The sequence below is a fragment of the Diabrotica undecimpunctata genome, chromosome 9 (assembly GCF_040954645.1).
Source record: "Diabrotica undecimpunctata isolate CICGRU chromosome 9, icDiaUnde3, whole genome shotgun sequence".
Taxonomy (NCBI): Eukaryota; Metazoa; Arthropoda; class Insecta; order Coleoptera; family Chrysomelidae; genus Diabrotica; species Diabrotica undecimpunctata.
In genome coordinates this window covers 11,821,081-11,844,259 of record NC_092811.1, presented here as the reverse complement: position 1 = coordinate 11,844,259, position 23,179 = coordinate 11,821,081, and the positions used below count along the sequence as shown (strand labels likewise).

Sequence of the window (23,179 nt, the reverse complement as noted above, 5' to 3'; positions counted from 1 at the left end):
TGCTAATCCGTACTCTGGATCTACAGCTATTCACACATAACAAGCTGGATAAGTTTTTTTAGAACTGAAAGTTCTGCCATTGCATTCCACATCTGATCCCTTTTAATGCTGTCAATTTTCTACAAACGGTGTCAGCCTACTTAATAGGATGTTCGATAAGATTTTATATGCCGGATTAAGTAGGGAGATGCCTCTATAATTAGAGCACTTGGTTTTGCCTCCCTGTTTATGGATGGGGATTAATACACTTTCGTACCATTTTGTTGGTATTTTCTCTTCGATCCATATAAGTGTTATTAGTTTGTGTATTTGTCTATGTAGAGTTTCTCCTCCGCCAGTATATTGTCAGAGCCTGGAGCTTTTCCGTTCTTCAATTTGTTAATTGCTTGCAATGCTTCATCTATTTTGGGGTCCTCTACCGGTAGGTCCACCCCAAAATATATATTTTCTCCATGTTCTTCCTCTTGATGTATGTTTAGTAAAGTGTTGAAATATTCTTGCCATGTTTGGAGCAGTTCTTTTTCATTTATTATTAATTCATCATTTTTTCTGAGTACAGACACCCATCTAGGTCTGAAGCCTTTCTTTTCGTTTGACACTGATTTGTAAAATGCTCGACTATTTGACTGTTGCCCATTCCTTTCCATTTCTTTATATTTCTGTTGTTCGTACTTCCTTTTTATCTCACTAATTAATTTTCTTGTTTCTCGGCGGGAAGCTGCATAGTTTTCTTTACTTTCTGCTGTTCCTTGTTAAAGCATAATGTTTCGCTTTATCTGTCTGTCGTGTAGTTTTTCTTGACATTCTCTATCAAACCATTTCCTTGTTATCTTCCTGCTTTTTCCTATTATTAGTTCTGCTGACTCCGTAATTGATTTTTCCATTTGTTGCCACAGCCTTTCGACATCATTGCTCTGGTTTACTGTATTTAGATGCTGTTTAATTTCTTGTTTGTAATTTTCTCGGATTTTCTCATTTTGCATTTTCTCGATGTTCCACTGTCCTAATGCTTCGTTGGTCTTAGGTTTCTCTGAAGATATTCTCAATCTGATTTTTGCTCTTACTAGGTGATGGTCTGTATCTCCATCTGCTTCCCTGAGGCTTCTTACATCCAGCACATTACTTCCATGTCTAGCATCGATAATTACGTGGTGAATTTGGTTCCTCGTGGAGTGGTTATTAGAGACCCAAGTCTGGTTATGAATGTTTTTATGTTGGAACATACTAGACTTTACAAGTATATTCTTAGCCGATGCTAGCTCTACGAGTCTTTGTCCATTGTCGTTTGAGATATCGTGGAGGGTGTCTTGTCCTATTGTCGGTCTTAGGTTAGGTTTTTTTGCCAATTTTTGCGTTGAAGTCTCCATATATTATCTGCATGTCTTGTTTGGGGATTTTCTCAAGCATTCTTTCGTGTTGTTCATAGAAGTAATCTTTAATATCTTCGTCTTTATCTTTCGTCGGAGCATCAGCGGATATAATTAAGATATTGTACCACTTTCCTTTCAGTCTAATATATCAAAGTCTTCCAATAATGGCCGTGAAACTTATAATACTGTTCAGGTATTCTTCTCGTACTATGAAATCTTTGCCAAATTCATGTTTTCCTGTCTGGTTTCCACTGTAGAAAATGACCGCCTTGTCTATTTTTATGTTTCCCGTGTCTAGCCACCTTAGTTCTGGTATTGCCGTAATGTCCATTCCTACTTTTTCTAACTGTTTTATTGCATGTATAGATGCTCCCGTCCGGTACCAACTTAGAACATTCCATGTTCCAACATTCATCCACCTTATTGGCGACTGCACTGAAAAGATCTACTGAGCTTCAACTATACCACTCTCTTAGGTTTCTTAGCCAGGAAATTATTCGTCTTCCTATGAATCTTTTACCCTTGATTTTATCTTGCATTATGAGCATTAATATCTCATATTTCGCACCTCTAGAAATGTGGCCTAAATACACCAGGTTTCTTTCTGAATTTGTAACTCTTTGGGTCCATGATATTTTCAAAATCCTTGTATAGCACCACATCTCAAATGATTCCAACTTCTTTATATCATCCACTTTTAGTGTCCAGCTTTCCATTGCATACAACAAAGTTGAGACTAGGTAGCATCTTAAGGCTCTTATCCTCAGCTCCAGAGGAAGATCTCGATTAACAAACATTGTTTTCATTTTTATAAATGCTTGTCATAGATGGGAGATGGTTCTTGATAACTGGTCCTCATAAAACACCTAACTCTCACTTATGGCTCCACGTGTCACACCCCGGGCAACTGCATTGGTCTGCAGGCTAAACTAAGTGAGGGTACCAGATATGGCGAAAATTTCACCGAGTGATTGCCGGTATAAGCAGTCCCCCACTTACTGACCAACGGCTTCAGGCGGATGAGTTAGTAAGTGTTTATGGCACTCTTTTGTCCTGACTCTGAGAAATCGGTCTCGAAGGCGGATGAACCCTACAGAACGGTCAACGGCATAAGGATGCGAAAGGCAACGGGTAACCAATGCATTAAAGACTCATAGAGTACCCCTAGCAACAATCATCATGGCAGATATGCAAAGGAGAAGTACTCATCATGGACATCGGATAACAAGATCCGGCAGGGGAAGACAAATAGATAAATAAAAGGTTTCCTCGGGCGTAAACCTGCGAAACCTTTGTAATAAGAAAAAGACAACCATAAAAATTGCTACATGTAATGTAAGGAGCTTATTCTCTTCGGGAAAATTAGATAACGCCGTGTTAGAAATGGATCGTTTGGGTATAGACATATTAGGCATTATGGTGTATGGCAGTAAAGTCTGGTGGCATGAAGCGTATAACGCTTCATGCCACCAGACTTTACATTGAAAGTACTGGTTCCAATCTCCATCTGGTGGTTCCACAAACTGTTTATTATATGCAGGACAAAATATGTCTTTCTCTGACATTTGATTCCATTCCAATTTATTGAAAAATAATAAACTAAAAAGAAACACCTTTCTTTTCAACTTTTTGATTCAAACTTTTCACTACAGTGTTCTGATTTTCATTTTTACTTCAGTTGTCAGCTATTTGCCTTATAACAGCCTTCTTTTTGTTGGAATTTTTCTTTGAGCTTTTGCCTTTAATATCTTCAGAATGTGTTTAAAGGACCTACTGGTTAAAATTTCTGATTTTTGAAATCTTCTTTTTCGAACGTCAGAACATTCCATTTTTGGTAACAGCCTAATTTCGGATGGAGACCGAATGGCTGAAGTTGATGGCTGAAAGTTGTCAATAGAAAAGTTAGTTGATATTGCCGGAACTTGATTGACTTCTGGACCATCTTTATTAATCATTCATCATCATCATCTAGCCTTTATTTATCATGTCCACTGCTGGACATAGGCCTACCTTAAACTCCTCCATTATTTGACAACAAAGAGCACAGAATGGCAAAATTAATCATTATCAATGTTAAATCATAAACATCTATTATTTCAACTTGGTCCATAATCATTAAAACTGGTGTGTTCAAAAGATCAAATAACTGATCAGTTAACCGAACTACTGATTTGTTTTCATTAGTGATATCTAAGGAAATTTTCTTATTTAAAGTAACTTCCTCCCATACCTATATTAACAGATTTCATCTCCTTTTTGTTTTCACTGTTTGAGACAGATGCTGCTGCTTCCACCGTCAATATTTCTTGTTAAGGTTGCTTTTTGTGTATGGTCTATCACTTACTATAGAAGAAATGTAGTCTTCTTCAGAAAATATTAGTGGATTAAACAGAAAAATTCCGGTCGATTTAAAAGCGTTTACAGCCTTTTCAATGTTAGTTACTTTATAATAAGCTCTTGAAAACAAACCAGCTATGTCAGCCTGGTTAATATCTTTACCAGGATAACTGACGAACCAGCTGTCACAAAATTGACTATAAGTCAACTAATAGCGAGCCCCCAGACGCTACTACACTCTACACTAATCACTAATCAATGCATTACTGCTGACTGCAGCAGTACATAAGAGCAGAGTACATAAGCAAGCAAACAATCTGGTCCATGCGATAATTTCCAAGACATCTTTAAAACACTATCAATTATGTCAGAGAGCTTAATATTAAAAATTGGAATCTGATTAGTTTTAGAATTAGAATATGTAGTTGAGAAAAAATTACCAAATGAATTAACTACTTGATCATTATCACCTGCACAACTTATCACCATAGAACATAATACTACATGTCACAGTGAACTTTTTGGTTTGCTATTTATATATTTCCATAAATGTCAAGGATTAGATAGAATTCCATTCTCAATATTATTTAAATATTGACTATAAAAAAAAACATTGTTGGGATTCATTTCTTAAATGAGAAAATCTTTAGCAATCATCCTTTCTGCCAAATAATTTATACTGCTTATGTATTTTCTTTTTTAAATACCTATATTAATTATTGTCTTAATCTACGATTAAACCAAACCGGAAACGAACTGGTTTTAAACTTTGAACAAAACGAATAAGTACATAAAAAACCTGTAAATATATATCAGTGATTATCAGCATTATGTGTAATAGAAGTAATTCCCAATTCATACTAGCAAAGTAATCATTTAATTATATATAATTTGCATTTTTAAAATCATAATCAAATTCCTCGTAGTTCAGTTGATAATGCTTTTTAAAACTAGCCAATTCTACAACTATAGCCGAATGATGTATATTATTATCAAAAATATTGAATCAAGTGGAATAACTACATCAGCATTGTTTTAATTTATAAATAATTAGTCTAGAAAGACAATTTTAGGCGTTTTTTCTACAAAAGGACACGCTTCCATTGATTACCAATAATAATCCGATGTTTAGTGTCCTGTTAGTTCATTAATGCCTTTTAGCTTTCATTTTAATTTTTTTTAACAATGTAGTTATATATTTTTCCATGATATTATCATTATTTAATAAATACCCATCAAATTGTAGTATTTACCCACAAAAGTAGTAATAAATATCCACAAAAATAGTTGTGTCTATATTTCTTTTTATTATTATTATTTAATTATTAATTTTGGTAAATAAATGACACAAAAACATTGTGAGAAAAAAATATTTTAGCCCATACTGCTGTCCTCTAACGTTTAGAAACTTTTAACAAAACTCAGCTTACAGAAATCATTAATCGTAGTACTGTTAATAGTCGCTACTAGATGGCGCCAACAAAAAATAAGTGTGCCGCTTCTTCCATTGTTAATTTAAATAAGATTTATAGAATTTTCAAATAAAACTTCCTCAACAAAAATACTAATTTCTGCTACCTCTTGTTCATACAAGAAAGCATAAGATTAGAAACTAGTATAATAATTTTATTATACTTATTTAATTTAATTTTTTCTAATATAATTCAGCCATTTTAAAAAAATGAATTCTTGCGGTTTTGTACAGGTACCTAGTTATAAATGGCCTTGTTATTATGTGAAGTTGATGTATTTTTCTTAAAAAAAGAAGAGCTTATTAGAGTGTTGTACCTAAGCCAGTACAGCTCCAAAGAATACTAGAATTATTTTAACATACAAATTCCGTATCAGGTGAGATTCATACCTGCGACAGTCGAAGCATTAAATTAAAGTTTATTGCTCTGTCATCTACGTAGGTAACTAAATAGTTTATATAAATACCTTTTATATAATAGAACTTTTAACGTGAACGAATTTCGAAAGTATTTCTCATTCATAATCTAATGCCAAGATATAAAACGTTTGTTTTCTTACGATATGATTTTAATTTTAGTTTTGTATAAGCACATCTCATTTGTAATTTAATACATAAACAGAACCTGTTATTTCTTTTCCTGGATATGTAATTCTCCTAGAATCTTTTAATAACTGTTCGGGTCGTTATAAAATAATAAAGGTTAGCTTTGTTTTAAAATTTTAATTTCATTTTTTTGTATGAGCTCGTTTCCTTACGAGGGTAAACTATTAAAGGATGGTGCGCAATTCATTTTAATTTTAAAGATAATATAAACAGCTTGTATATGATTTTTGAAAGAACCACACCCAAACTCTTCCTACACGAGCAAAACGGCCTAGATTATTTGTGTACATAAGTAAATACTTTGTTTATGTTACATGTTTAACAGTAAATATTGGTAAATATCATAATGTTATATGTCATTGATAATGGTTTCATGATTTTATTCCCATTTCGGTTAGAAAAATAAATAATGTTGTCAAACAATGTTGTCTAGAAAAACGAAGATGTTTATTAGAGAAACATGTTAACAAACTAATTAGTTCACTTAAATAATGACAAGTTTTATATTCCTTAAGGCTGAATTTTTCTTTGAGAAACCTGCAAAAAAAATAATATTATTAGAACTGGTGTTTTCACAAATCTAGTCTTTATTTAATATTAGGAGAGAGAAGGAGCAGTACTTATAAATCTATACTATCTATCTATATAACTTCAATTATGTATGCATAACACTTAAAAAGTAGAGACTATCTACAGTACCATTCGATCCAAGTCTCTTTATTTGTCTTCGTTAACTTGGCAATGGTAGCAATGAAAATGGAAATGAGTCTCTCTGCTTTTACTATTATGATTAAATATAGGCGAGTCAGGTGACTGATAAGTAATATGTCTCTAAATACTACCGGAAATTACTAATGAGGAAGATAAAAATGGCTTAAAGCAGATGAAAAATGAAAAAGCTCCTGAAGGCGACGGAATAACAAAAGAGATGATAACAGCTGGAATTGAAACTACTTTGGAGGCATCAAATAGCACAAAACATAAAAGAGTGGAGAACTCATGAGAAAGCGTGTGTCCAGGAGTTGATGCAGAAGAAGATGTCTCTGAAATAAGCACGAAATAAAAATATGTTAATGTTTCTATGTCACTATCTTTCTCGAGACTTGAAGCATTTGAGATGTGGCTTTATAGAAGAATGCTGAGAATATCATGGACAGCAAGGATCACGAACAAGGAAGTTCTAGAAAAAATGAAGATTTAACCAGAGATTGTGTTTACGATCAAACGCATAAAATTGCAATATCTGAGCAACTATTGCAATAGCGAGTAAGGTCATGATTGCCAATATGATTTCCAACATCCGAAACGGATAGGAACCAGAAGAGGAAGAAGAAGAATCTTTCTCGAAATTTGGGTAACACCCTATAGGCCAGGACCGATAAGTTTTAAGACAAAAAAAATAGTTACATCATGAAACCCATTGGAAAAAGAAAATATATATAACAAGAGTAAAAGGAAAAATAAATTAAGAGTGATCTGGGGTCGGGAAAGTGAAAGGGGTGAGTACAGTGGAATTAATACTTACTGATGGTGTAAAAAATATACATTACTATGGAGAATATAAATTTGAGATATTGTTTTTGACGTGACAACGTCTTAAATTAGGTTGTGGCTCGGAGTCACTCATGAAAAAGTGTAACGCCCGCTCACGTCTGTTACGATGAGTCACCGAACGAGAGAGAGGCTCGCCGGACCGGCGAATGCCTTGCGTCTCTCTCCCACTCAAACATGATCGGTCCGCTGCGCGCGCAGCACTAGAGAATTAGGCGCGTTAAATCGGTGCGTACTTGTGTCTCTGTCTTTCTCGAGCGTTCTTGGCGTTGGAAAACCGAGAAAGCGTCATAATACAAGTTCACACGTGTGGTTAAAGTATCGTCAGCTGTGTCTGTAGTGAAAATGTGGAGTGCTTAGATTCGTCATTTACAACAACTACAACAATAAAGGTAAATAATTGTACACTAATATTTCATTATCGTAAACTATGATTGATTGATTAATTGTTAGATTGACACAAAAGTTGAGAAACTGAATTGTCACGTAAAATCTTCGCCCGTAAAACCGACTTTACAGGCAACCGATTTTTTTTGTAAAAAAATACATACCTTAGTACCTGAATCTTCTTTCCCTGTTCTTTATACTGCTGGATAAGCAGAGTGAAAATACACAACCAATTACCTGAAATATAAACAAAAATTAATACTAAATGGCATTAATATAATTATATAAAATAAAGAAATACAACTAATGTTTTATTGAAAAAAAAAAAAAAATAGTTTTGAGCCTTATTTTTTGCTTTCTATTTTTTTTCGGGAGATGATGCGGATTTTCGATTTTCATCCTTTTGTCACTTTCAGTCACTTGTTAAAATCTACTTTCCATCTATCAATTGCATCATCCTAATGAACCAATTTATCTCTAAAGTTAAGCCACATCTTCATATTTATCGTTTAAGCTTTTTTGTCATTTAATCTGGCTCCCAATTTGTCAATGAGTTTCATTAGTGCCCCACGTTGGGCGCCAATTAAACGTAATAACACCACGTAAAGGACAAAGAAGAAATAAATTCAGAAATCCGAATAAAATAAGAAAGAATGTTAAACAATTTTACGAAACGTAATTTGCATAACGAAAGTACATGTTTACTATATTCCAATATTTTTCAAAATTATCTAGAATGTTATATCCAGAAAAATTGAGCCTGATGTTATAATGAGGCTGTGTTGGCTTAACGAAGTCTCATCTTAAGAGGAAAGGTGCTCTTACCATTTCTATTCTTATTCTTATTTCTAGATCGGAGTCTAGGCCCAGTCTGTCTGTTATCTGTCTGTTATCCAGAAGCCTTAGTACTTTAATCTTGTTAATTAGTTTTTTTAACTGGGAAGAGAAAGGCCTGAACATTGACGGTAGAATATTAACAAATTTGAAATTTGCAGACGACATAGTTCTGTTCACGAGCAACCTCAAGGAGATATGTATAATGCTACATGAACTTCAGTTAGTGTGTGCCAGTTTGGGTCTCAAAATAAACATCTCCAAAACAAAATTCATGACAAACTTAGTACCTAGGAAAATATCAATATTGGAGTCAACGAAGTAGAGCTGGTGGAAACATACATATACCTTACACAAGAAATAACGATCACAAGAGACAACCAAACATGCGAACTACGAAGAAGAATAATCCTAGCATAAGCAGCCTATGGAAAACTCAAAGACATCTTTAAAAGCGATATACCAATTTCTTTAAAACGCAAAACATTTGACCAATGTGTAGTGCCTGTGATGACCTATGGTGCCGAAATTTTGACATTGACAGTTACCACTTCTAAAACGCTGCAAACAGCTCAGAAGAAAATGGAAAGATGCTGAGTATATCGCTTTGTGACTGAGTTAAAAATGAAGACACCATGAATGAAATGAAATCCTAATGAAATCACCGATCTTATATCGGATAAGAGTTTACTGGTTTATCTTTTATTTTTGGGCCTTTTTGCATGTTCTAGTGCTCAAGTATCAATAAACTCACTAAAGAGAGCGGGAGTAACGTTATCCACGCAAAATTACACAATATTAAAAATTTAATTTACCTCGAGGGCCGAAAGTGCCAAAAGCGTTATTCCAATAACGTTCATGGCTTTATTAAGGAAGTCGTAAAAAAGTGTCTTGCAGCCGCTCTTATATGGTGTTTTATTTGAATCCAAACATGAACTTGGCACAGAAGTTCCCCAGAATGATGGACCATCAGGACCACAGCATTCAAACTGAAACACAATATAAACAATGTATAAATACTAATAATATACTATGTAGTAACAATAATAATATAAAAATAGTTAGGGTATTATAGAATTAACTATAAAGATTATTGAGGTTGCTTAAAATAACGTATGGTCCTAAAGTTTTGGGAAAAATTTCACCTGGTCTGATTGAGAAGCAAAATGCATTTAACAAAGAAGGCCATGGAATTGAAATGTCATCAGTTATTGACATTTAATAAACAAAGCAGAATATTTTGGTTTGTGCTCTGCAAAATGTCTTATAAAATTGATATTCGTCGAGGTGTTTATAATATGGTTGGGCGAATGTCGAAACGAGATATTGTTAATATTTATCAAGATCAAAACATAAGCAAATCAACAATTTATCGCACAATCAGAGAATGTGAAGAAGGGATACCATGTGTTAACTTGCGTAAAAGTGGCCGACCGCGTATTTTGAACTATATAAGAGAGGCAGACTGATTGAAGCAGCTAAGAACAAAATTGGATACAGGACCCTATCGAGTAACAATATTATCTACCGGAAAAGAAGGAAAGCTCCAAAATACACAAAGGATCAATTAGAGAGAATTCCGAGATGTTGCCGCGCGTTAAGGTGAGTGCATTTCGTCAACAAGTTGATCGTGATGGACGATGAAAAATATTTTACTTTGTCCAACTCTGAGATGAAGGGTAACGATGGGTTTTACACGAACGATTACGAAAATGTACCTGATAAAATAAAATTCAAAAGTAAGAAAAAATTTGAGGACAAAATTTTGGTATGGTGTGCAATTTCTGAGGCTGGCTTTATCTCAGAGCCCTATATTGGTGTTGTACGAGGCGAAGCCTTAAACGCAAATATTTATATTCAAAGATGTCTCTCTAAATTGCTTCAGTTTGTGAACACACATCATGCAAATGATCAAATAGTCTTTTGGTCAGATCTTGCTTCATGTCATTACGCGAGGATCACAAGGGACTGGTACGAAACTAACAACATTACCTTTGTACCGAAAGCAGACAATCCCCCCAACCTACCTCAGGCTCGTCCAATTGAAGAGTTCTGGGCAATATTAAGTCGGAAAGTCTATAATAACGGATGGGAAGCACAAAATCAGGAACAGTTAAGACGCCGCATATATACAAAAATTAGAGAAATTGACGCCGAGGTCGTCCAAAGGATGATGCAACGTGTCAGGGGAATTATTAGGCAAATCGAAAATAATGGTCTCTTGTCTGTCATTTGAATTTTGATTTATAATAAGGATAGTTAAGTTAAATTGTTGAATAATTTAATAAAAATATGAGATGATTGTCAAAGTTATATGCTTTTGAAATTTTTCCCAAAACTTTAGGACCATACGTTATTCGATGTTCTTAAAGTATTCGCTTTCTGTTAAACCAACCAGCCTGTATCCTGTGTGTAATTTTTCGATCTATTGTCCCATTTTTTGTTATGTAGGAGCCCAAGTATTAAAATTCTTCTACTCGGTCTCGTCTTTTCCCAAGAAAACTCGATGTCTACACCCATTCCTGTTTCTCTTAATATTATATAATTAAACGATATATTTCGTTTTCGATCTGTTAATCTTAAGCTTTTTTTCTTTAGTAACCAATCCCTTCAACTTCTCCAACATTTCTTTGTTCTCCTCTACTAACACGATATCATCAACAAAGAGCATTGACCAAGGAGCCCCCTCTCATACCTTCTGTCAGTATATCCATAGCAAGGTTAAACAGGTAGTGGTTATAAATTTTCTTATAGGAGAGTTTGTATCTGTGAAAAGATAATTTTCTTCTCCATAAGTATATTTTCGTACACCGTCATTATCATTAACCTGAATGCGTCCACTGCTGAACATAGGTCTCCCTCAGCTCTTTTCATCTGTCTTGTGGAGCTTACATCCAGCTATTGTTAACACGCTTCAGCTCTTCAATCCATCTAGTTGGTGGGCGTCCTCTGCTCCTCGGTATTGCTTCTTGTTTTGATCTCCACTCTAAAATACGACGTATATTTTCGTTTGGGATTCGGTCTCTCAGAGAGACACCCAAGATCTGGCGCTCCATAGCCCTCTGACTCACGAGGATCTTATTCACTATCTTTTTTGTAAGTGTTAATGTTTCCACTCCATAAGTGAGTACAGGTAACACACATTGGTCAAAGATTTTCCTTTTGAGGCATATGGGTAGATCCGATTTAAATATATAGCTTCATTTACCAAACGCTGCCCAGGCTAATCCTATGCGACGTGGGAGCTCACATGTCTGGTATTCTTTGCCCAACCGAATTTCATGTCCTAAGTACGTATACGATGTATAGCAACATAAACATCAACAGCAATATTTCGATTTAGCACCAGATTATAGTTTATTTTTATGAACTAGAGAGTAATTAGCATAATTTTAACTGGTAGCTCCGACCACTCCATGGGCGTGCTCAAGATTAATTGAAAAATTACTTTGAATAATTATAAAAAATAAATGAATTATTTCAGTGTTATAAAGTGTTATGTGTATGTAAACAAAAGTGACCTCTTTTATCACACACTATATTAGAACTGACTGGCCTACATTAAAAAGGGTTTTAAAAAATTCACATTTTTTTTAATTTTTAAAAATTACAAAAGAGAAAAAGAGTTTTTAAAACCGTCTAAGGTATGTTAAATAGATGAATAAAAATATTAATATAAAACTTACAGCTACTTGTTACAAATCCAAATCAGATTCAGAAGATGAACTTTCAGAACCAAGATTTATAATAACTGGCTCGATCATTTTATCAGTAATATTGTCCAGCTTCCACATTTTTTCCTCTTCTTTAATAGTGTGATTTACTGCCTTTTCCCAGTTTTCAGGTTTTACATTATTTACGGCCTCCAAAAACAACTGTTTAACATCATGAATTTTAAAAGTGGTATTTTTTCTTGAAACTTCACTCTTTATCTGTGCCCATACCAGTTCAATCGGGTTTAATTCACAATGATATGGTGGGGATCTAAGTACTGTCATTCCACGATTTTTGGCAATTTCATCAATTTCGTATTTTTTAAATTTTTCTTTATGAAGGGCACACAACGAATAAAGTTCCTTTCTTATAGATCCGGGATGGTACGTAATATTTTTTGAACTCAGCCAATTCTGCATCTCTTTTTTTAACCACTTGGTTGTGGGCAGTCCTTCTATAAGTCTGGAGTGATAACTTGCATTATCCATTACTATTACACAGTTCTTAGGAAGAAGATCTATCATTTGTTCGAACCATTCTTGAAAGACATCAGCGTTCATGTCTTCATGGTAGTCACCGGTACGAGTTGATTCAAAAGTTAATAAACCACCTTCAACAAAACCGTCTGAACTGCCAATGTGTACTATTATCAGCCTGCGTCCCTTTCTTGATGGTGGGTTTAAACCAGTAGATAAGTTATTTACAAAAGCGTGCCTTTGACTTGTAACAGTTTCATCCTGCCTAAATTTATTTGGTGTATGACCCTCGTTGATCCATGTTTCATCAAGATAAAATATTTTTCTTTTTTGGTTTCTCATTTCCTTTATGGTTCTTAGAAAATGTCTTCTCCATATGACAATATCGCTTCTTTCTAATAAAATAGGCTTTCTGGGATTCTTTTTCTAGCGGAAGCCTATTTCTTTTAAAAGTTTCCATAACGTACTTCGACTCATTTCTGGGTAATCCTTATCATCTCGAACTGAGACAAGAACTTTATCCAATTTTGGAAATTCTTGTCTAAAGAAGAATTCATGCACTTTCCGTCGAAGTCCTTCTTTAAAATGATATTCTATTTGAAATTTTGGTTTCCCTGGAGCATTACGTGGCATTTGAAAACTACCACATTTCTCTTCTTTAATAACTCTGTAAATCGTAGATTTCCCAACACCAAGTGTACTGCTAACTAACTCAACGGTCTCATCAACACTTTCACATAAACGTTTGTCTGTAAATGATTTAAAACAATTAAATATTAATGTTTTTTCATTAACTGTTAGAGGACCAATTTTTCGGCGTTTACACGGCACTTCCAAATTTTCCATAGCACTAGTATACACAATAAACTGCACCTTGCAACTGAAGTACCTACTTTTAGTGAACTGTTAAGAATTTTGAATACTCCACTTGGACCTTCCTACAAAATGGAAAAACCCACTATCACATTTTCTGTGGAATAAGTTTAGAAGGTAATTATCTAGTCAATTACTGTCGTAGATTCCTGGAATTAAAGAATTAAATGTTTGATTGTTGAAACCCTTACTTCGTGGAATGCACTCATTTCAGATAAAATAAAACGTTTTATTTTATCTAAAGAATTAAACTTTATTTTGCAAATAGGTAGGTACTTATTAAACTTTTATTGGTTATATATAACCAATAAAATAAACATCTTACATTTCTTGCAAATTCATTAGTACCTGTTAACCTCCATCACTCCGACACTGGCAACCTTATTTAGGGATTAGTAACCCTCACAACTATTGTATTCTATTCTGCTCCAACCTTTATACCTGGTGGTCATACTCAATTTAAAATTGTTTTCCTATATACTTCTGTAAACTTGTTGACAAATATATGTTTTTCATTGAGTCACCCGTATCAACAGTTTAGGGATTTGCATACATAATTTATTGTTTTATTACTCTCTCATACATAAAAATACACTATAGTCATTATTTGCTTCTTGTTCATATTAATTTTTAGTCCGACCTCCAAAGAAGCGTGATATAATTTTTCAAACATTATTATTGCATCATCTATACGATCGACTATAAGGACGATCTCATCTACAAATCTCAAATGACTGAGTTTCTCTCCATTTATGTTGATACCATGCTCGTTCAGATGTGCCTTCTTACAAGTATGCTCTAAAAGCTTCGTGAATAGCTTTGGAGAGACGGTGTCTCCTTGATGTACTCCTCGCTGTATACAGAATTTATTTGTTTCTCGTTCAGATAGTCTTATGGTAACTGTGACATTTTGGTAGATATATTTGATTATTTGTTAGTGTAGTTCTGTCAATGCTTTTAATATTTTCTGATGGTTTATGGTATCGAATTCTTTCTGGTAATCGACAAATCTCAGTGCCGATGGTTTGTTGTATTTTGCAGACTTCTCTTTCAGGTTCTTTATCACTAGTAAGTGGTCGTTAGTGCTGTATCCCGATCTAAATTCAGCTGGTTCTCTAGGCTGATAGAAGTCTAATTTAGGGCCCAGTCTTTTTTTGATTATTTTTGTGAAAATTTTGTGTGTGTGTGTGCATGGGCGCCCATATATCAAAATCTAGGGGGGGACAAGTCAACTCAAATTTTTAATTTGATCCATACAACTTAATAAAAACTAAAATAGCCGATTGCAAAAATGCAAAAATATAAACATGATTTACAAACAGTAAAGAAATACCAGAAAAGTAAAAGTAATCTTAAACAAAAAATTATTAACAACATATTTTATGGTATGACTTTATACATACAAATTTTATTATACAAAATTTTTTATGTAGGAATAAAAAAAATCAATTTTAAGCAAGGATGTTAAAAAATAGTAATAAAAAAAGCAGGTACTCTGAGATACTAAATGCAACACAAGCAATAGTGTAGTTTAAATAATATGTAAGTAACATAATATCTGAATTGAAAAATTTCTTTTACTAGGAAATTAAAACAAATATTCAAAACTGTACTACGTTGAAAGGGTTAGGGTAGGGTGTACACGCTTCTACTACCATGCTTAGCCGAAATTGCATAAATAGTCAAATGTGTGCAATCTTCAAATACTTCGCTGGGTGCCAACTTATTTATATTTGACATTAAAAATTGGTACTATGTTGTAAACAATTGAAGAAATTTAATTAAAAATTTATTTGTTATAATTTATTATAAAAAAATTAAGATTTTTTTTCAGTTAGTATTGTATGTATTATAATTTATTGAAACGAATAATTTCCCAATAGAATCTAAAATGGTAAAATGTTAAACCCAACAAAACGTAAAAAGTAAACTTGATATTGAAGGCTACTGCTCTGTATCTTGTGAAAATAAAAACTGAAGGTTTCTGGGCTTTTGTCCAAACTCATCTATTACTTTTTTAATAAAATTATTTCGATTGTTTTCTATTTTATTTCTATGAACGCTCATCATACATAATCCATCTAATTTTTGTTCACTTATAGTGGATCTAATCCAGGTTTTAACCCTTCGAAGAGTTGAAAATGATCTTTCAATCGTGCATGTAGTGGGAGGAAGGCACAGAGAAATTTCTATAGCTTGGGCTATAGCTGGGTAAAATAAGCAATGGTCTAGTAGCTCTAACATTGAAATATCTTCTACATCTAAATTGGTTTGATTTTTCCAATAATAGAGCCACAATGATGCCTGTTCTTTTAGATTAGTAATTTTGTATAAATTATTTATGATTTCTATTATTTTGGCAAGGTCTTCTTCAGTTAATTTTATTATGTTTTTGGGATGCAAGTTATACAATAACATACCAGGATTATTGTCTTCTGAAAATCTGACACCAAGAGAACTAATTAAAGAATCTAGGTACGGAATAAATAATGACACTCTAAAAAGGTCTTCAGCGGAATTAACCGCATGGTTTGACCGTTGTGTTTGCTTTCTAGGAGCGATTCGTGGTTTTTCAAGGGTAATACTTAGAGATTCGGCATCATTTGTACTCTATTCAAAAATTGTTTTAAAAGTTGTTTCCGCTTCTTGTCTGTGCTTTGTTATCATATCAAGAAATAACTGTATATGATTTTTAACTGCCAGCATATCTATTGATTTAGTTTGTAAAATGTTTACTATGGGTTCTAAGAATATTTGGAAATCAAATTTAGGGAAATTATAAAAGTGGAATCAGATGTGGCACATGAAAGCTGCTGTGCTCTTGATCTTGTTGAGCAATTAAATTTGTTATCTGCTATTATTGTTTCTAAAACATTTTTGATTTCAATAAAATTTACTAGGCCACTATACCAAATATTTAAGTCAAACAAGTAAAAACGTGTAGAATTTAAGCGGATATTTTTTTGTGAGAGTAAATTTTGCATTTGACATGGGACGAAATAAAGTTTAAAATTGTTGGTACAGGTACACTTTCTACCAATTAAGGCTTGATACCTACGACCTCTCAAAATCCCTCTTTGCATTGTACAATATTATTATGGTAGGTAGCTACATTCGAGGCATTGTTAAGGAAGTGCCTACCGCATTTCTCGGTATTTCGCTAGATTAGTTTCCGGTTGTTTGCTGTTTTGAGGTATTGTTGCAAGTTTCTCGCCACAATATGCGTAAATAATGTATTTTTTTAAATATACTTACATACAAACTGATTTTTTAAATAATATTACTAATAATAGAGGGGGGCAACTGCCCCCTCTTGCCCCCCCCCTATGGGCGCCCATGTGTGTGTGTCAAAGCAAACTGATGGGACGGTAGTTTTTTAGATCTGTTATGTCTCCTTGCTTGTGTTATAAAATAATGACTGCATTGTTTCATTGAAAATAATATTTTTCTTGGTAGATGCATTCGGTGAAAAGCTTGGACAAAGCCTGGATAATTTTATTTTCACCTAGTTTGATAGCTTCGATCACTACTCCGTCATCGCCAGGGGATTTATTATTTTTCATTTCTAAAAGTGCCGTTTTGATTTGGTATGGAGTTATTTCTGGCATTTATTTTTGATCCATGGTTTGTGATTTTGGTAAAGGGATTTATATCACCATACCCAAAGTTGAATTCGCTCTTTTTCTGATAAGTTTACCACTATACTTTACTTACTCACAAATGAGGAGGTCCTCAGAAGAATGAATAAGAACCGAGAGGTACTGACCACCATCAAATCTCGGAAGTTACAGTTCTTCGGACATATTATGCGAAATGAATCCAGATATGCTCTCCTTCAAGCCATCCTGCAAGGAACAATATTTGGAAAACAAGGTTCAGGAAGAAGAAGAACATCTTGGTTAAAGAACCTCAGAATCTGGTTTAATATAAATCTGTGCGCACTGCTGCAGATAAGATAAAGATTGCCATGATGATCGCCAACATTCGTAACGGATAGGCACATCAAGTAGAAGAAGAAGATCACTTATTTCCACTTCTCACCGAATTATTGTCGGTATAAATAATTCTGCACTTACTGGCCAACGCGAAATCGATCTTAAAGGTGGGAGAATCAAGAAATGGTCAAATGGTCAGCATCAGGATGTAGAAGGCTAGGAGAGACCACTACGTCAAAGATCTTTGTGGATATCTCTAGTACAGCTTTCTGGACCAGAAATGGTCAGGGTCAAACATATTTAAGAGTAATGGATACATTGTTAACCACATGAAAAGACAGAAGGAGCCAGACGTAACGGAGTCGCAATCAGTGTCAAAGAAGGTATTCGTAACTGTACTCGAAATTTTGTTTCTCTCAATGAATGCAGCATGATGATACAGCTACAAAAATAAATTACGGAATATTATTATAATACAAGTCTAGTACCAACAGCTGACAAACCAGATGAAGAAATTGAGCAACTCTACAGACAAATTAAAGAAATTTTCCGGACCACAAAAAACATAAAGATACTATTATTACGGCAGACTTCAACTCAAAAATTGGTGTCGAAGTCATACAAGATATAAACGGAAAGTATGGACTTGAAGAAAGGAACGACATGTCAATGATGAAGGTTTCGGTGCTATGGATTATTAGCAGATGAATTATTATATGGAAGCAACTCACGGCTAATTTGGGAACGGTACTCAAAGAAGATAATGTGTTGTATAATAACACTTTTTTATGTTGTATAATAACACTTTTTTTTACATTATACTTTGAATAAATTTCTTCCAATTATTTAACTAATTATTTATTGTTATATGTTGCAGTGTGACACTATGATTAATCACCCAACCTGTATTGCTATTTAAAAAACAAAATATGCTGGTAATAAACGAAACAGTGACGTTATTTTTATGGCTTTTTTACAACACTCTATCTCTAAACACTTGGTGAAAATAGCATAACCTCAGAAATCTTTAGAAAAGACGTAGGAAGCAAAAAACATATGGAAAATAATAATTATTACTTACTTCTGTTTGAATTAGATCTGTTAATTCGTGTTTATTCGTTTCCTTGGACTTAGCAAACAATTTATCCATTTGATTGTTCACTTTGGTTTGGAAAGTATCTTTGTCCTTTACCTCTATAAAAGCAAATACTCCAATGGCGATTTGAAGTAAAAATATTACCAACAAGATAACTCCGTACTAAAAAAAAGGTACGTGTTAAAATATAATCGATAAAATTATCACTAAAATAATGTAAGTGGAACCAGATTCGTTTAAAACTCCGTCTGTAGTAGAACTTAATAGCCCAGTCTGGTTAAAAAAAAGCTGGAAAAATGTTTCGCAGATATCTGAAGCTTTTAAGACATAGGTGGGGGATACTAGATGATGAATAGATGAAAAGATACTCCTAGTTTTACCTTGCGTTTTTTTTAAGCAATAATTTATGGTCACAATTTGATTTTTTGTCTATAAATTTTTTCCCTTATATTTTAAATAAACAATATTTATGTCAAGAATATCTTTATTTTCCCGTTTTTTTAATTAAAATTGATAAATAATTTACAGAGATATTTGCAAAAAAGCAGTTTTTTTGCACTAATTTATAAATTTTATTAATTTTTTTATTAACAAAATAAAATGGTATTAATACATTTAAACATCAAGGAATTACCATCTTTTAGATTTGTGCGAAATTTCCCCCCGATCAGTCAAATATTTTATTAGATATTTAATTTGTTTATCCCTAAGGCTAATTATTTAAACTATTGAGCTTGCCCTATGCATGATGCTAGACATATTCAGCAAATTTCATAGGATTCTTTAAGACTTAGACTATCTCCGAAGTTAAACGCATATTGAGTTTTCATCGAAATTATTTACAAAATAAACGTTTGAAAAAGGGGTATGTTTTTTACTTATAAACAATTGTAATAACTTCTATATTTTTTAAGCTACAGACTTGTACGTACAACCATTGAATAGCTGGTAAAAAAGCTCACATTAAAAAATAAAAAACCTTCTATGTCCAATAGGAACGAAGTTAGTGACTATTTTTAAAAAAATCATATCTCTATTGGTTCTAAACATTAAGAAGTAAAATTTGCACAAATTTTGAATGAAAATCTAAACTTTATACTGAAACTTATAGCTATAAAATTTATCTAATTTTTCGAAACGACGGTACTTTCGAAAGATCGACATAGGAAAGTGGAGAGGATATCTGTTTCAGCTCCGTTTTTTTTTTCGGCATCGGAACTTCAAATTGCAACACGTAGGAAAAATTTACATTATCTCGGCTTCCTTTGCAGCTGCAAGCCTCTTTTTTTTCTGGGTTAGCTCGTCGAAATATGAATAACTACATAGTTTTCACTGGCCGGAAAATATGAGAAAACTCGGAAAAATTGAGTCCATTTGAAATTCACCCTAAATAATTACTTTTTTTTAATTTGCTCGAATAGTCTGTCGCAGTATTAATAATGATAACATAATTTTCACCTCCCATAAATCTCGGAAAATCCCGGAAAATCAACATATGTTTTTTCATTTTATATCAATGATGTAATAATACTTATATATTTTATAAATTAAATTTCAGGTAATTTTTTACACATTATATTATTATATTCCTTATATTAATTATAATTGTTTGTATTTTTATAATTAACAATATTGATTTTTATTCTATTTTTCTTACAAATATGATATACAATATTAATCTAATCTGCCTTACTGCTTTGATAAAATAAGTCGATTTTTTCATCACTTGCCTTATTAAATTTTGCAATGTTTATTGAACTTTACTTTTTTTTATTTTCTTTACATACATTGGTTTAAAATTTGGTTCATTTATTCGACTTCACTGTCAGGTCTGAACCTTTTTGTTGCAGGTTGTTTGTCTTCACTTATTAAGTCAGTCTTTCCATACATTAACATAATAATGGACGATCTTAATGCCAAGGTGGGTCAAGGTAAGGTAGGAGAACAAGTAGGAAAATATGGGCTTGGAAACAGAAATGACAGAGGAGATCGATTGATTTAATTTTGCCAAAGTGAAGACTTCGTAATAACAAATACCTTTTTCAAATTACCTCCTCGACGGTTATATACATGGACATCTCCACAACATACCAAAGAAAAAATAGTGAGAAATCAAATAGACTACATTATGATAGCAAGGAGGTATCATAATGCTGTTAAATGTACTAAGACGCACCCAGAAGCTGATATAGGCTCAGATCATAACCCGGTAGTTACTGTGATAGAGGCGAGACCAAAAAAGATTAGAAGACCACACAGAAAGGCACTAGATTTAAATAAACTTAGAAACAAAAATATACGACAAGAAACAGGAGAAGAAATAAATGAAAACCTCCGTTCAGTGCAGCAACAAATTAACGATACAAACAACGTTAACCAAAAATTAAAGTACATAAATACAGCTATACAAACCACAGGAAATAAACATCTTAGAAAAACAACAACAAAGAATAGGGAGTGGATGACACAAGATATACTAGACGTATGGAACAAAGAAGAAAGATAAAGAATTACCCAGACAAATACAAAGAAATAAATAAACACATAAAAAAGAGAATAAAAGAAGCCAAAGAGGAGTGGATTAAAGAACAATGTGAAGAAATGGAAATGAGAAAAAGTACGATGCGTTCAATATGCACAAAAAAGTAAAAGAGATAACAGGAAGCATAAAGAAATGCTAAATAGGTAAACTTAAAGACAAAGATGGAAATCTTATTGTAGATCTAGAGAATAAAATAAAAAGATGGACAGAATACCTGAATGAATTATTTGAAGACAATAGAAACAACTCAGATAATAAATCCAACTGGACCAGACATATTGAAAGAAGAAGTAGAATACGCAATAAAAAACGCTAAAAATGGAAAAGCAAATGGACCTGATGAAATTTCTACAGAACTGTTGAAGCTTTTGAATGATAAATCCGTAACCATAATATTAAATTTTGCAGCGAGGAGCTAAAACAGTTTTCCCTCCACTTTCCTATGTCAATCTTTCGAAAGTAACTCCGTTTCAAAAGGTTTTAAGTTTCGAAAAATTGGATGAATTTTATAGCTATAAAATTCAATATAAAGTTTAGATTTTCATTCAAAATTTGTGCAAATTTTACTTCTTAATGTTTATAAACAATGGAGATTTAATTAACAAAAAAATTGTCACTAACATTGTTCCTATTGTTCATAGAAGGTTTATTTTTGTTGTTAAATGTGAGTTTTTTACCAGCTATCTAATGGTTGTACGTAAAAGTCTGTAGCTTGAAAAATGTAGAAGTTATTACAATTGTTTATAATTAAAAAACATACCCCTTTTTCAAACGTTTATTTTGTAAATAATTTCGATGAAAACTCAATATTAATTTAACTTCTGAGATAGTACAAGTCTTAAAGAATCCTACGAAATTTGTTAAATGTGTCTAGAATCATTCATAGGGCAAGTTCAATGGTTTAAATAATTAGTCCCAGAGATAAACAAATTGAATAACTTTTAAACTATTCAACCGATCGGGGAAAAATTTCGCACAAATTTAAAGGACGGTAATTCCTCAATGTTCAAATTTATTAATAACATTTTATTTTGTTAATAAAAAAATTAATTAAATTGATAAATTAGTGCAAAAAAACTGCTTTTTTGCAAATATCTCCGTAAATTATTAATCAATTTTAATTGAAAAAACGGGAAAATAAAGATATTCTTAATACAAAAAAATGATATAAATATTGTTTATTTGAATTATAAGGGAAAAAACTTATAGATAAAAAATCAAATTCTGACCATAAATTATTGTTTAAAAAAAAACGCAAGGTAAAACTAGGAGTATCTTTTTATCTATTCGTCATCTAGTAACCCCCACCTATGTCTTAAAAGCTTCAGATATCTGCGAAACATTTTGCCGTGAAATCGATGATTTTTGTATAACCAGACTGGGCTATAATGGTAATGTATGATTGTTACTGGCCCCCTTTGAAATCTATACTATACAATCTACCACAGACATATTTTTGATAAACTATTTGACTTTTGTGTAAAAGATTTTATTATATCGATTAAAATATACTTACCGTTGTAAGCAAACATGGGCTTTCTCTGATGGCTCCACAGCATCCAAAGAATGCGATGACGAATATTATTGATCCTACTACAATGGTCAGTATAGGAGCCACGCCTATGGCGCTATAGTCATCTGGTATTGCTTCAGTAAAATCATTTATGTTTAGTTTGTATAATACTCCTACGACGATTAGAGCAAGACCACCGAGCTGAAACAAAAAGTAATACGTTATTGTTATACATTTACTAAAATGAGGTAAGCAATTACAATAGCAACCCTGTTTCTGTCTAGTTTTTCTCACTAATTACATATTATTCGAAACCTAACCTGTTCATTTTCTAATGTTACGAAACATGAGAGCTTTTTTCTACTATTTTTCAATTTTCATTGCTCTGACCTTTTATTGACGTGACAACGTCTTAAATTAGGTTGTGGCTCGGAGTCATTCATGAAAAAGTGTAACGCCCGCTCACGTCTGTTA

General features: G+C 32.9%; 1 protein-coding gene across 2 annotated transcripts in view; it reads right to left on the bottom strand.

Annotated features, from left to right (window-relative positions):
- Window positions 1–6,209: 6,209 nt before the first annotated feature.
- LOC140449534 (23 kDa integral membrane protein-like) overlaps window positions 6,210–23,179 on the bottom strand; it is a 48,947-nt gene continuing 31,977 nt past the window's right edge. For both annotated transcript variants that reach the window (XM_072542737.1, XM_072542738.1), the window contains exons 2-6: window positions 22,709–22,906; window positions 18,636–18,812; window positions 9,372–9,545; window positions 7,887–7,959; window positions 6,210–6,321 (exon numbers count right to left, since the gene is read on the bottom strand). In XM_072542737.1, coding sequence (XP_072398838.1) covers window positions 7,888–7,959; window positions 9,372–9,545; window positions 18,636–18,812; window positions 22,709–22,906 — 621 coding nt within the window. In that variant the 3' untranslated portion in view covers window positions 6,210–6,321; window position 7,887. The remainder of the gene's footprint in view (window positions 6,322–7,886; window positions 7,960–9,371; window positions 9,546–18,635; window positions 18,813–22,708; window positions 22,907–23,179) is intronic.